The 15219-nt window shown below is 53.6% G+C and overlaps 1 protein-coding gene across 2 annotated transcripts in view; it reads left to right on the top strand.

The window, feature by feature from the left end:
- The first annotated feature begins 6813 nt into the window (after window positions 1-6813).
- TPM3 (tropomyosin 3) overlaps window positions 6814-15219 on the top strand; it is a 21978-nt gene continuing 13572 nt past the window's right edge. Inside the window, exons 1-4 of one of the 2 annotated variants that reach the window (XM_077764132.1) lie at window positions 6814-7119; window positions 13366-13499; window positions 14888-15005; window positions 15125-15195. In XM_077764132.1, the coding sequence (XP_077620258.1) occupies window positions 14892-15005; window positions 15125-15195 (185 nt within the window). In that variant the 5' untranslated portion in view covers window positions 6814-7119; window positions 13366-13499; window positions 14888-14891. The remainder of the gene's footprint in view (window positions 7120-13365; window positions 13500-14887; window positions 15006-15124; window positions 15196-15219) is intronic. The other variant, XM_077764131.1, reaches the window with a different exon arrangement.

Here is a 15219-nt window from a genome sequence, read left to right as displayed (position 1 = left end):
GAAAGCCACAGGGCAGCGGGAGGGCGGCTGAGGAGAGCAGGTGGCCGGGCTGGCCCTTGGCGCCACAGGCGTGACATCTGCGGGGAGCCGTGTGGGGGTCCTTGGAAAGGACAGGTGCCCGGACGTGGGGCCCTGCCCGGCAGGCGTCCTGGTCTCGGCCACGTGATCCAACAGAGGCCAGGCGCTGGTCGGAGAGGAGCCGACACAGGGACAGCACGCAGGGCAGGGGTGTGAGAGCCAGCTGTCTCGGGAGGCAAAGCGCAGGGGTCAGTGTCCTTCCCCAAGGAGACGGCTCTCCATCTAGCCAAGCGTGGCGGCCGGAGGGGAGGAAGGCGGACGAGCAGCAGAGCTCTCCTGCCGGCTTCTGTGTGATATGTTTGATATTGGGTTGTTTAATTAGGAACCAACTAAATATCAAACATATTCTTACAGCAGTGGGCAATTTGGCATCAACCTCTGGGGCCCCTTTACTGAACTGCTTATCTCCAGGGTCCCTTTGGAACGCCAGGGCCGTCAGCGCACGCGGCTTTCACGCTTAGGCTGGAGAGCTGGTGGGGGGGCCTGAAGCCGGAAGCGGAGTTTCAGTTCTCCCTGCAACTGGAAGGGATGCGTCCCTGCTCTTCTGTCCTTGTACTCCTTTCCTCCTTATTCAACACTGCCCCCCACCTTTATTATTATTTTTTTAATCTTTATTTATTTTTGAGAGCGAAACAGAGATAGAGCCCCGGAGAGCATCTCAGTTACCCCTGCTGGAGCTTAGTATTAACGCCAGCCATCTGGCCTTGACATATGACTAATTAGACACATTCACATTCTTCTCTGATAGCTCTGGCCACCAGCAGTGCCCACCTCTCCCCTGACACAGCCTCAGACTGTGGGGTGTTGCTGTACTGGGGTCAGTCGCCACCTGTCAGCGACAGGCTCCAAGTGGAGGAATGAACACGTCCTGGAATGAAGTCCAGGAGAACAGAGCCGGCACGGATGGTGACTGTGATGTGTGGATGGTGGTAGGTTGGGTGGGGGTAAGGAGGGAGCAGAGGGCAGGAAGAGTGGAGAGCAGCACACAGGGCCGGTGCGGGCATGGAAGTTTACTTAAAGATCACTGTGGGCATGGGGTGCCTGGGTGGCTTAGTCGGTTGAGCGTCCGACTTTCGCTTGGGTCATGATCTCGCGGTTCGTGGGTTCGAGCCCCGCGTCGGGCTCTGTGCTGACTGCCAGCTCAGAGCCTGGAGCCTGTTTCAGTCTGTGACTCCGTCTCTCTCTGACCCTCCCCTGCTCACGCTGTCTCTCTCTCTCTCCTAGAAATAAATAAAACATTAAAAAAAAATTAAAAAAAAAAAAAAGAACCAGAGGAGGTGAGAGCTCCCCATCAGGAACCAGAGGAGGTGAGACCTCCCCCATCAGGAACCAGAGGAGACGAGCCCCCCCGTCAGGAACCAGGGGAGACGAGCCCCCCCGTCAGGAACCAGAGACGAGCCTCCCCGTCAGGAACCAGGGGAGACGAGCCCCCCATCAGGAGCCAGGGGAGGCGAGCCCCCCCCCATCAGGAACCAGGGGAGGTGGGGCGCCTGGGTGGCTAAGTCAGTTAACCGTCCGACTTTGGCTTAGGTCATGATCTCGCGGTTCATGGGTTCGAGCCCCGTGTCAGGCTCTGTGCTGACTGCCAGCTCAGAGCCTGGAGCCTGTTTCAGTCTGTGACTCCCTCTCTCTCTGACCCTCCCCTGCTCACACTGTCTCTCGCTCTCCTGGAAATAAATAAAACATTAAAAAAAAAAAAAGATCACTGTGGGCAAACAGAGGGCGCAGTCCCACCCAGATTGCTCTGATGCTCCCCTGCTTCTCTCCTCCACCCTCTTGAAGCGCTGCGAGGGCCTTCTGGAGACCAATGGCCACCGCTTACTGCATCCCTGTGGCTCCTAAGGGGGAGGAATGATGTCTCCCTGCCAATTACAGACTCTTGAAATAGCACAGTAATTCGATCTGGGGATCTGGGGGAATTGTCAAGGATCATGCTGAGTGACCTCTCCTTTTCACTGTTGCTCAAGCTCCCTGAATACTGGGAATCAAAAGGTGAAACTCAACCAGTGGACTTTGACCAGCATCCAACACAGGCGGCGTGAGGGTGACGGGGAAACAGAAGGGCAACTAGGAGCCTCTGGGTGAAAACTACCCTCCTAGAACTGCCGAAGGACCCCCTGGATTTCAGTGCTCTCCCCTCCCTCCCCTTGCTCTTTTAAAACACCCACGGAGCTGCCCAGAGGGTGGAAAGTTCCAGGGCCAGGGAGAACCTCTCCCCTCCCCCACGTTCCATTGTCTAAAATCAGCCTCAGCTGTTCCCCAATTTTTCTTTGCTGGTGATGTCAGTCCATCAAAGCGTCTCACCCTGTGCTTCCCCCAGGGAGGACAACAATGGCGTGGAAGTTGCTGGAAGGCCATATTAGGAAGAAGAGGTGGAGCCCAGGGCACAGATAAAGGCTGGAGTCTGGGGGGCTCCTGGTCACTCAGCCCCCAGCCCCCCTCTCCTGCCCGTGCCCAGTTCTGCTGCGCCCACCGGCGAGCTCACCGGCAGCCGCTGCTCAGGATGGAGGCCATCAAGAAGAAGATGCAGATGCTGAAGCTGGACAAGGAGAACGCGCTGGACCGGGCGGAGCAGGCCGAGGCGGAGCAAAAGCAGGCGGAAGAGAGGAGCAAGCAGGCAGGTTCCGGCATTTGTCTGTCCCGCCGGCCGGCAGGCGAGGAGGACTGTGAGATGGGGGGGTTCTCGTGGGAAGGAGGTGGCCGCCAGGGCCAGCTTGTTCTTCGGGTGGGAGGGACCCTCTTCTTCCCCCACATCACGGGGTAGGCGGCGGACATCTAGGGTATTTGCTCTAGTGCCTGTGTGACCTTGGGAGATCCAGCAGCCCCTCTGAGCCATGGTGTGTCTGCTGGATCTAAATGGGGGTGGATCATGTTTTGGGAGAACCCAGTTTCTAGAGGAAAAGGTGGGGGCTGGGCACGCAGCATCTCTTTTCCCTTGATCTTTTTTTAAGATTTTACTTCTAAGTAAAAAAATCTCTACACCCAACATGGGGCTCGAACTTACAACCCCAAGATCAAGAGTCACATGCTCTACCGACAGAGCCAGCCCTAATCTGAGTCACAGGCATCTACAGCCTTACCATCCCAGGGTCTTAGATGAAAACCCACCATGGCTTGGTCATCTCAGGGTCAGAGATCCCAGGGTCACAGGTCAAGGCATAACTCCTAGGGCAGTTGGCTGGACGTGGCTGGGAAGAAAGTATGCCTCTTTAGGAATGAGCACAGGAGCCCTGGGTCTGAGCCTGCACCGTTGTGTGTGTGTCTTGTGTGTGACTCTTGGGGGTCCTGCAGCTGGAGGATGAGCTGGCAGCCATGCAGAAGAAGCTGAAAGGGACGGAGGACGAGCTGGACAAGTATTCTGAAGCTCTGAAGGACGCCCAGGAGAAGCTGGAGCTGGCAGAGAAGAAGGCTGCTGACGTACGTATTAGAGAGCCGGAAGGTGGGTTAGCCTGCACGTGCAGAGCGCCATGTTGATAGGACCAAACTCCACGACTGAACACACACATACCTGTGGCCTCACAGTGCGTAGACACAGATGCTCACTTACAGCTTTGCACATAATCACATGCTGTGTAGCTTCCTAACGGCGCATGCATTTGTTCTCAAAGGCACGTAGAGGTCTCGTTTTTGTCTCATCCCCAACCTAGGAGTTTCATTATGTTCCCCACGACCTGGACAAAGGGAGGGGACTCCGGGCCCAGACTACTCTCATTTTCCCCATCTCCTCCCCCATGCCACATTCCTAGCTTTTGTGTCCGAGCCCTGGCACGCAGATATGTGTATTAATAGGGAAACTCTCATCTCTCAAGTGCCCAGCAGAGTCAGGTCAGATTTCACAATGGGACAAAAGAGGTCACACTGACCCTGGTCCTATATGGGTTTATCTATCTGGGCCAATGTGGGCACCAGCCCCTATGCCACAGAGATGCCATATAGTCTATATGGCAACAAGAAGGAATCTTACAGGGGGTAAAGGGGTCACCACCATACCTCACTTTCTGGCACTGAATCAATTACTCAGCTTCTCTATGGCTGGGTTGAATTTTCCCATTTGAACATGAAATAAATTGTTTTCTTCCACTTCATGTTTATCCTGTCACCACCTACTTCCCTTTACCTTCAAGCTTAAAGCTTTAGCACAAGAGTAAATGAGAGGTGACAAAGGAAAGATGTTTGGAAGAAAAGTAACATAACAGCAACAAAAGAATGTCCTGGTATTGATGGAAATATAGTCAATTCTTAGCACGCAGTTAACAGGAAAATTGGAGCATGTATTTTTTTTTTTTTTTAGGAGCACATATTTTTAAAAATCACGTTTCGTTTTGGAAAATAGAGACAGAGTGGGCCACTCACAGATGTTTCCAGATCCTCATGTTTGGGCTCTTTGCTCTCAGGTCCATCGTCTCCTCTTTGGCTCCCTGCCACTTGTGGTGGTCAGAGAAGGTGTCGAGGGCTGTTGACCGTATCATGCCAGAGGTCACAGATACAAGGGGGCTCATATACATTATACATATTCATCGTCTCCAAGAGTTTAGTCGCCTGCAAGCTACTCATTCTCCCTTCTTGGAGAACTGCAGTGAACACAGATTACCTTCCGAGCTTTGGACAAGTGCTCGATGGCCAGTTGGAGCTACCTGACCAAGGTTCCAGGTCTAGATGGGCAGATGGTCTTTCTGGCTCATAGGGACAGAAGTTTCCGCAAACTAGCAGTGTCAGGTTAAGGGGAGTTTTGTGAGATGTTGGGTGACAACTCTCCCAGAGAGTCCAAGCTGAAAGAGCGGGTGTGTGGGCTGGAGGTGTGTCCAGGGGCAATGAAAAGAACAAACAAGTTTAACCTTCGATCTTGGGAGAGAGAAACATCGAGGCTGTAGACAATACCCCCATGTCAGTGGGAAGATAAAAGAATTTCCTGGGGATGAATTCTGTCTGTCCCACGCTGTTGCACACATACATACACACACCGCCATCCCCGACCCAGACAGGGGAGAGGGGGGAGTCGGTATATTCGCTTGAAAGAAATTACTCGTGTTTATACAGGAACCCACCAAAAACCATTTCAATACATAATATGTGGGTAGAAAAACTCATTGAACTTCTCTCTCTCCGTTAGCTTTCCCTACAAGTCAGTAAGTACCCCCAGAGGTGTGCCGGGGCCCAGGCCCAGGCACGAAGGCAATGAGCAGGAGGCAGAAACACGTTAGGCTGAGGTCGAAGCAGGTCCTCAGAGCTGGGGGTGGCCGTCCTCCACCGGTGAGCTAAATCCTGTCGCAGCCCAGTTTTGTGCCGTTTCCTGGAACGACATCAGGCCCATTTGTTTTCACATCATCGATTGGCATGTCCCTACAACGGAGTGGTCAACACACCCTGTAGCCTGCAAAGCCAGAAAAGCTGTACTGTCTGGGCTTTCACAGAAAAAGTTGGGGGGTTTCTGCCTCAAAGGATCAAAGGAGGAAAGTGAAGTGTTTATAGGAATTGGAAAAAGTGCTGAATAAAGAGGAAGCATCAGGTTTAAAGTAGAGAGCAAGAGTCAGGGTCACCAGCAGCAGGATGTATGCATCTTTGGCGGGAGGTGCCCTGTCCAGTACAAATGTGCCAGGAAGTTCACAGCTCAGCTCCTACCCTGGAGACTGACAGAGTGTTATTACTCTGATGTGGACGGAAGGGGAGGAGAGGGAGCGCAGGGAGTCAATAACTGCATGTTCACACAGGGAGTTCTGGTTATCTGAGCAGCTTTTTCTGGAAAGCGCAGGATTTACTGGATTGCTTGAACGAAATAAAGGGTAAGGGTATAGCAAGGTCAGTCCAAACTTCACATTTTTCCTCCCTGAATTTATCTGAAATCCCTTTAAAACACCGTAACAAGGTATGCATAACGTTTGCCATTTTAACGACCTTTAAGTATACAGTTTGAAGGCAGGAAGAACCTTCGCATTGCTGTGCAGCCGTGTGTAAGATCTTCTCAGCCCGAGGTGATGTCAGAAGCTCATCAGGGTAAAGCAAGGGGAGAGAGGAGTGCAAGGTGAGGACGAGTCCTACCAGGCGCGAGAGGGCCGGGGTGGACACGTACCCCTGCTGATAGATTGTTGTATTGTTGCTCACCAGGAAAACAATAGCACTGGGCCCTTTGCTGCCCATCCATCAGGCCTTTAAAGGGTATCAGGAGTCAATCCACCTGTTTCCCTGGATCAAGAGAAGATTATCTGTTCACATCTACCCGCCTCAGGAATGCAGTAGTGCTCTGCGCAGCCTCGGGCGGGCCTCGAGGGCTCCGGCCGCCTCACTCGGGCAAAGGGAGGTAAACAGTGCCCCCTGCTGATCAGCACCCAGATGACAAAGTCTCATTTCTGTTTCCATCTCCATCAGACTTCAAACAGAGCTGGAAACATTCTTAGGCCCTCAGGGTAGCGTTTAGTCCTTGTTCTTCCTTCCCAGTTCCAGGAGGGAAAAACCAGTACACAGTGTCCTCTACCAAGCAAATGGTTTTCTCTTTGAATTGTTTCCTCTAAATAGCTCACTGCTCACTGTTTCTAAAAGGAGATAGGAAGAGGGGGCCTCCGGAGGGAGTGTCTTCAGAGCCAGGCAGTGAGGGCAGCACCTGGATTCCCCACCAGCCATTTCAGGGATCAGGATTCTCAATCCTGAATCCTGCTCCACACCATAATTCCGAGGCGAAAAGAGAGTCGCACCAGAGGAGACATTTGTCATGATGGCTTCCTGGGAAGACAGGCGTTCACGGAAGAGAGAAGAGGAGATAAAACGCTCGAGTCTCTTTGCTAACGTGCTTCCGGAAGCCCCGGGGCAGGGCCGGCGGCAGCTTCGAGCTCCGCGCAGCTCGTCAGGCACCGAGGGCAGAGGCGCGGTGAGGCGGGTGCAGTGGTCGCGAGCAGAGGCTCGGCCCCGCGGGACGGCCGGCCGGGCGCTCACGCGGCTGTCGTGGCAGCGAGCCGACAGGAGTCCTTCCTGAGAAAGTCTCACCTGCACAGAGAACTGTGACGCCCGACGACCACCCCTAACTCTCTCAGGGTTCGGAAGGCCTGGCAGGTGGGTAAACCGCTGGTGCAGAGACTCTCCGAGGCGACGCGGGAAGGACGGGATCCGCACCGANGACTCGCTAGAGGTTTCCGGCCCGAAGGCTGAGAGTAGGTGGGTGCTGCTCTGGCCTGGGGGGGGCAGGGCCAACCTACTGTGCGAGGGTGGGGGTTGGGGGTGGGAGCCGCCGGAAAGCCCCCGGCCAGGGCTGCTGGCAGCCTTTCCGCTCCCTCCTCCTGCTCAGGAAATGAGGCTGCAGTCGGCTGAGAGGAAGCGCGGTGCCCTCCCTGGAGGAGGTTAAGGCCGCGGCACCGCCTCCCGTCCTCCGGCCTGGGGCTCTTTCCTCTTTGGGGGCAACTGCTAAACCCACTGTGTCAACCGACGCGAAGCAGCCCAGGAGGAGCTGATGCTTCGCTCGCTACGTTGGTGCAAATGTGCGAGCCGACAAAACTCGCCCGGCCCTACCCATGATGACCTGGAAGGCGGAGACTTCTGCCAGATTCGGGCCTTTATTGCTGAAGTGTAATCAGTGCAGGCCCAGCCGGTTACGAACACTTCTTCCAAGCACAGCTGATAAGCCAGGTTGTGTGGCAGAGTCGGATTGAGTGCCCGTTTCTATCAAGGTTTCTGCTTGACCTCGGCGGTGTGGTTCATGCAGACAGAATAGTGCGTTCCAAGGAGCCTCTAGTGATACTCTGTTGCTTTTCCAGTTGACAGCCACGGTGTCTCTTTCTTGAAAAAATAATAGATACTGGTTCAACGGAAAGTTGGAACATAAAATGTTGATGAAATGAATGGTGGTTCTTGAAACTGCTTTCTGTTTCGCAGTGGTCCAGTAGGTTCAGTAAGCCGCAAGATTTCCCTGTGGGTGGAACTGATCTCCTGACTTGGTTTTGGAGAATCTTGAGACTGGAGAGAAAAGTAACTGTTGCTAAAGTTTGAAGACGTAAGGAAGGACTTTTGTGGTTTATTGGGATTCCTTGTTGTTCTCTTCCCTGGTAAAAATTATTTTCTTCCTGGCTGTTCCTTGGGGGAGTGGCTGAGAATTGCTGTTTTGGGGGGAAAGTGGGAGCATCTGCCTTCCAGGTTAATACTTAAGGATTGTTAGAATGCTCTGGGCATAGAAATGCTAGGGGCTTGACTTCTCTGTCCGGGATTTCCCCCTTGTTCATTATATTGGTACCTTTTTTTTTTTTTTTTTTGAGTTTATTTTACCTGTTTTGAGAGAGAGCAAAAGAGAGTGAGCAAGGGAGGAGCACAGAGCGAGGGAGAGAGCGAGAATCCCAAGCGGGATCCACACTGTCAGTGCGGAGCTTCAACTCCCCAGCCGTGAGATTATGACCTGAGCTGAAATCAAGAGTCAGTCGGTCGCCTAACAGACTGAGCCACCCAGGCACCCCTGTGTGAGTAACTTCTAATTATCAATTCAAGTGAGATGGACTGGCTGGGTGACTCTTTATGGCTAGTGACACTTTCTCATCTTCTTTGTTCTGGAGACTAGATCCCCTTAAAGGGGACAGCGTGGCTTTTACAGAACTGACCATGTGTTGTGGTACAGAGTCTTAGGCTCAACATTCCAAGTATGGGCATCCTGGGCATAGATCTAGGGTGACACCCCTTTACCCCGTCCCCTCTCCCCCCAGGATTCATCCTTGCAGGGAAATTTGGCTCCATTTCCCCCCTGCTCTCCCCAGGTGACGCGGGTGATAGGCTGCAGAGTGTTTCTTAGCTCTTCCCTCCAGCACCTGCCCAGCCTGCTTGCTGAGTTGAGGCCTAGTGAGGAAGTGCTCAGATGGGGAAGTAGGGTGATAGTTAAACATTGATGAAACCAGTTTCTTCTTTCTGTTCCCCAGCTTGAGGGAGCTTAACCCTTTGACTTTCTGCTCTGGTGAACTTTGAACTGCTGAGGAGGAGACACCCCTGGGGAGGGAGGGGATGCTTGGGCTACCTGTTACCCTCTAGGCATTCTGGAATGTGGGTTTTGCAGGCTCCTCCCTCCTCTGGAGGTGGAAACTGAGCACTCCCTGATGGTATCTTGGGCTATTAGTGGAACTGTCACTGAGTGATTTTTCTGGTCGCTCTGTGTGAACATTCACTCTTTGTCGGGAAGCTGGATGAAGCCGGAGCTGACTCCGGAGTTGTTCTGGGCTCCGCGCTTCTTTTCTGCTTTTAGTCTGGAGATTGACCTTTTACAGTGTGGCACCAGGGCAGGTATACTTTCGATTGTGAATCTCCTTTGCAGTTCTTGCTAGACTTAAACAGGGGGCAGAAACATATTCAAATGTACTTTTTCCTTCCCTGTTTTTTGGTTTGTTTTTTGCTTTCTTTTTTTGTTTTTTGTTCTGTAGTGCTGGTAACGATACACATAATGTAAAATTTACTATTTTAACTGTTTCTAAATATACATAGTTCACCTTACTTGTTTTTAATACCTCTCTCTCCTAACGTACTCTGGTATTTCCCTCCTTTTTTCTGGTCTGAAATATTGAGAAACACTATTGAAGAAGCAAGTGGGCTTTAAAAAGCAGGTTTTGGGGCGCCTGGGTGGCTCGGTAGGTTAAGTGTCCCACTTCGGCTCAGGTCATGATCTCACGGTTCGTGGGTTCAAAGACCCCTGTTGGGCTGTGTGCTGACAGCGCGGAGCCTTCCTGGGGTTCTCTCGCTCTCTCCCTCTCCCCTGTTTGTGTGCGCACTTGTTCTCTTTCAAAACCAAAAACAAAACTTAAAAAACAAAACAAAACAGGTTTTTGGCCTTACTCCCCATTTCTAGTCTCTGGAGGGCTGGAACGCCTGTTGCTTGGCTCTCGGTTTGTGGCCTCTGGGGTCTGGTGGACGCAGCAGGCGTTGTCGCCTTTCTTTGGTTTAGGTTTACTCTCCTGTTACCGTTCTGTTTCCCTCACCGCCCGCTCCCAGGGCGAGGCGAACAGCCCTTGGCTCTGCTGCCCCGGTAGCCTCCACCTTTGTTTACTCCGGGGCAGATAGCTCTGCTCCCTTCCTTCCACCTGCCCGCCCCCACCCCCGGGACTTTCAGGTCCCTAAGGACTCCCTGGGTGGATACACCGTGGACACGGTGAAGCCCCGAGCACTCCTTTCCTCACAGGGCCCAGCCTCACTTTTCCATTACTGGTTTCCTTTGATCAAAATTTCATCTGTGGCTTTTGTCTCAAAAGAGAAACCCCAGAGTGGCAGAGTGCCAGATTGGGGCTAATCCCCTTCTGTCCTTGGCCCTGGTCTGCCTCCAGGCACCAGTACCCCAGCACCTCCTTGCCTTGAGGAGTGTGGTGGCCTTGGGGAAGTTCTTTATTTGGAGGATGGTAGCGCTTGAGCCAAACTCCTTTCATAGCTGAACCTGTGGTCAGCCGTCTGCTTGCTTGCTTTTAAACGGTTATTCACCTTTGAGAGACAGAGTGCAAGCCAGGGAGGGGCAGAGAGAGAGGGAGACACAGAATCCAAAGCAGGCTCCAGGCTCTGAGCTGTCAGCACAGAGCCCGACGTGGGGCTTGAACCCACCAACGGCCAGATCGTGACCTGAGCCGAAGTCAGACGCTCAACCAACCGAGCCCCCAGTCGCCCCATGTGTGTTCAGCCATCTTCTCACGTGACCGAATTGCTGCTGTGTCCCTCCTTCTCCCTTGGGGTCTTTCCTTCCTGGGCAGAGGAGAATCCTGTTACTACCTGAAGGAAAGACCTCAGAGTGTATCCTCCAGTCTGGACAGAGGTGGGTGGGCTGAAAGTTCAAAACCACATCTGGACGTGCTGACCCTAGGGTAATTAGAACAGCACAAGGTTTCTCGTCTCCCGTTCTGGGTTGCAGAAGGTCATCCCCCCCAGTGGCTGGCGGGACTTGGGTGCCCCGGAAGGACGGGCGTTGCGCGTAGGTCCTGGCTTGAAGGAAAAGCCTTCCCGCAGACATAGTCCTGGATCTGGATTCTGCGAGCTTCTGTTTCCTTGTGAGGAGAACTGATCCTCTGCAGGAGAGGCAGGAGAACAGTGACTGGCGGGGACACCCGTGGCAGGTTCTGCTTTTGATGTGGCCTTGGCCGGCCAGAGTGTGCGCGCCCTCGGGAGGCCACCAAGATGTGCCTTCTCCTCCCCTTGCCTTGCGAACAGTTGTATTGTAAATGCCGATTTGTGGGAGAAACTGCCCGAGCCAGCTTGTCGTCATGGAAACTGTACACCCTGCCCCCACAGCCTGTTATCTTCTCCATTTGGGTAACTGCTGGTGAGCTGGATGGAGACTTAGATTTTATGAGCTTCTTCCAAATCTGCTTCAATTCCTTTTTATAGTCCTAGGCATTGGAGGGGGAGATGGGCCGTGGCTTGCTGTCCTTGCCTGATAGCTTGACTTGTTCTTGTCTTGAGTTGTTGGCCTTTTTGAGCTCGTGAGGTGAAAGGTGTCTGAGGAGACGACTGTTTTCCCGGAAGAGACAGGATCAGAGAATACTTGTCTTTGTGGTATGTGGACTAGTATAGTTAGAGACACAAACGGGTTCTTAGTAACTTCAGCTTATGTGGACTCGTGACTTTGCTTCTGTGGGTTGGTGGTTATATAGCCCCAGACCCTACAGGACTTTAAATCTCCCATATTTGTATTTGGAAATTTTTGTGCCAAATAACCTGATTGTTTTTAGATTTTTTTTTTTCATTTTTATTTATCTCTAGGAGAGAGAGAGAGAGAGAGACAGCGTGAGCAGGGGAGGGTCAGAGAGAGAGGGAGTGACAGACTCTGAAACAGGCTCCAGGCTCTGAGCTGGCAGTCAGCACAGAGCCTGACGCGGGGCTCGAACCCACGAACTGCGAGATCATGACCTAAGCGAAAGTCGGACGCTCAACCGACTAAGCCACCCAGGCGCCCCGCAAATAACCTGATTGTTAACAGGAGTCTTTTGGGCTGTATCCCTCCCCATAGGGGCTGGTGGCCCAGATTATTTCTGTAGCTGCTCCCACGCCCGACTGCCGGGAGGAAATCAGGGTAATGGAATTCAGGCACAACCTGGACTGGAGAAGAGAGATCGTGTTAACCAGGCACTTGGATAAGCGTCTGAACGGGGAGCGCGCCCAGCGGATTGGGTCCTTGCGTGGCTGTGGCAGCCAGCGCACTTGCCACCAGCAAAGACGTAGTGACATGAACGGGGTCACCAGGGGGGGCTTTGCTGCCAGCCGAGTTCACCCGCATGCAGGCTGCCTCCTGTCCCTGTGTCTCACTCCACTGCTGAGCAGGGGTCATGGGGTGGCCTGTGTTCTGGCCCCAGCCTTTGTGTGGGCTGGAGTCAGGGAGAGGAGCCTCACAGGCTGGGAGGAGGGTGAGGCTGAGGGATGACCAGGGCAGTAGAAGGGAGTCACAGTTCAGAGGTCTGCAGGAGTCGGGGTGGATGTGGAGGGAACATTCTCTTCTGCTCCTCTCCTTTTTTTTTTTTTTTTTTGGTTTGTCAGGCAGGTGATTTTAGTTAGAAAAGGTGGTGGGTGGGGAGAAGGTTGCAGGGATTGAGGGTGGGGTAGGTAGCCCGCCCAGCGTTGCATCCTTTTTCTTTCTGGTCTGGACTGTTACTCTGAAAAAATGTTCTCTTGGCCAGTGAGTCCCCTGGTGTATTAGGATAAGTTCATTGGATGGCTAACAATTTGATTTCAGCAGCAAATTAATAGATAATCCAAAATTCCTTCTTGAGGCGCCTGGGTGGCTCAGTTGGTTGAGCGTCCAACTTCGGCCCATGCCCATGGGTTCGAGCCCCGCGTCGGGCTCCGTGCTGACAGCTCAGAGCCTGGAGCTGCTTCAGATTCTGTGTCTCCCTCTCTCTCTGCCCCTCCCCCATTCATGCTCTGTTCTCTCTCTCTCTCTCTCTCTCTCTCTCTCAAAAATAAATAAACATAAAAACTTTTTAATTAAAAAAAGAAATTCCTTCTTATTTTTCCACTTAATGAGACACTTGAAAGCAGGCTGCGGAGAGGGCAGGACGCCCAGGCTCAGGCAGAAGGAGCCCTTCGCCAGACGCCTTTCCTGACACCCGTGCGCTCAGGAACTTGACCCGAGTCCAGAAAGGAGGCAGCACTAACTGGCACCAGGCCGGGCCGGGAGCGGAGTTTTAAACCGCTCTTCCTGTGGCGCGCATGGAGGCCGGCTGGTGGGAGCGGCAGAGGCGGGCGTGTGCGCCCGGTGCCCGTGCCCGCTCTGGCACAGGCGCTGCTGTGTCCCACCCTGGCTTCCGCTCGGCTCACCCCGGTCTCAGTGCTGCTTCTGTCCATCCTCTCATCCAAACACAGGCTGAGGCTGAGGTGGCCTCCTTGAACCGTAGGATCCAGCTGGTTGAGGAGGAGCTGGACCGGGCCCAGGAGCGCCTGGCCACGGCCCTGCAGAAGCTGGAGGAGGCCGAGAAAGCCGCTGACGAGAGCGAGAGGTGAGTAGGGGAGGCTGCGGGGCGGGCGCGGCGCGCGGAGGAGCCCGCAACACTGAGGGCGTGCGGTTCACGCCGGGACGGGGTTAGGGCTCCCTGGGCTCCATGACCTTGGACTTGGTGTTACCCTATAAGTTGATCTAACGATTGTTAAATAGGGCCACCAGGATGGCCGCCACTTAGGGAACCATGGCCTTACTTGTGAGATGAGTCCCCCTAAAGCAGCGGTTCTCCAGGTGAGGCCGCGGCCCCGCAGCCCCGGGCACTGGGTGAAGACTCAGGCTCTCAGCCCCTCCCCTCTTCTAGGAGGCAGAGGCTCTGGAGATGGAGCCCTGCGGTCGCTGCTGAGAAGCTTTCTTAACCTTGGCGGCACCGTTACAATCGTGGGGGGGAGGGGTGGGGACCCTTGGGGTGTTAAAGTTTGTTTATTTTTGAGAGTGAAAGAGAGAAAGCACGAGCAGCGGCGGCGGGGGGTGGGGGACAGAGGACCTGAAGCGGGCTCTGCACTGACAGCAGAGAGCCCGACGCGGGTCTTGAATTCACAGTGAGATCATGACCTGAGCTGAAGGCAGACGCTTTAACCGACTGAGCCACCCAGGCGCCCCCTGGGTATTGACGTTTTTAAAGTTGGTCTGATAATTTTTACGTGTGCCCAGGGTTGAGAACCAAACCACAGCTCACCTTTGTGTCTGTTGTTGAAAATAGCCAATTGACTTCTTGCCACACCGTGAGGTAAACTAGAACAGAGGCGCCTGCTGACAGGCATGGGGTCAGAGGAAGGCTTTCAGAATCAAAACTGCCCTGTAGGACGTATGTTGGCACCATGCTGCCGGGAGAATGTGTCGTGTGGCTGTGTGCGCTCTTATTACAGAGCGGGGTGCAAATTCTAGAAAGTGAAGAAGGCCTGTTACACACCAGGGTAGTGTGTCATTCTGTCGGGGTGTAGGAAAGTGGGAATGACGTTTGTTTGGGTTTTATCTTCGTAAAACGTTTCTGGAAAGCTTGTGAAGAGTTCTCCTCTGGTGAGCTTACTTACTTACTTTAGAGCGTGAGAGTGTGCGTGAGTGAGTGAGTGAGGGGCAGAGAGAGGGTGAGAAAGTGCAGAGCCCGATCCAGGGCTTGAGCTCACCAACTGTGAGGTCGTGACCTGAGCCGAAGTCGGAAGCCTAACTGACTGAGCCACCCAGGCGCCTCTTAAATGTGTGTTATTTTTTATAAGAGAAAGTCAGTTTTTTGGAAAAGATTTTAAAGAAAACGCACTAAGGTGGGGGTGCCGTGGGAGTCCTTGGTGGCAGGCGGAGGGGACAGGCTTCTGAAGGTGCCGTTCAGGGCCCCTCAGGGTGGAGCTGGCCGCAGACCTGTGAGGGCCGTGTCTGTCCTGCGTTTGGCAGAGGCATGAAGGTGATTGAGAACCGAGCTCTAAAAGATGAAGAAAAGATGGAACTCCAGGAAATCCAGCTCAAGGAAGCTAAGCACATTGCGGAAGAGGCGGACCGGAAGTATGAAGAGGTGGGCTGCCTTGTGTGTGCCCTTCCTCTCCAGTGTCGTTGGGTTCCTGAAAAGGACCACAGGGGTGGGGGGGGGATGGCTTCCTCTTTGCTTCACCGGGCCGTCTGGGTCTTCTGTAGGTGGCTCGGAAGTTGGTGATTATCGAGGGGGACTTGGAGCGCACAGAAGAACGAGCTGAGCTGGCAGAGTCGTGAGTATCTTGCTCCCAAATCTT

The sequence above is a fragment of the Crocuta crocuta genome, unplaced genomic scaffold, assembly GCF_008692635.1.
Source record: "Crocuta crocuta isolate KB4526 unplaced genomic scaffold, BGI_CrCroc_1.0 scaffold528, whole genome shotgun sequence".
Taxonomy (NCBI): Eukaryota; Metazoa; Chordata; class Mammalia; order Carnivora; family Hyaenidae; genus Crocuta; species Crocuta crocuta.
Note: the sequence above shows the minus strand (reverse complement) of the source record. Positions and strands in the feature narration are given on the sequence as shown.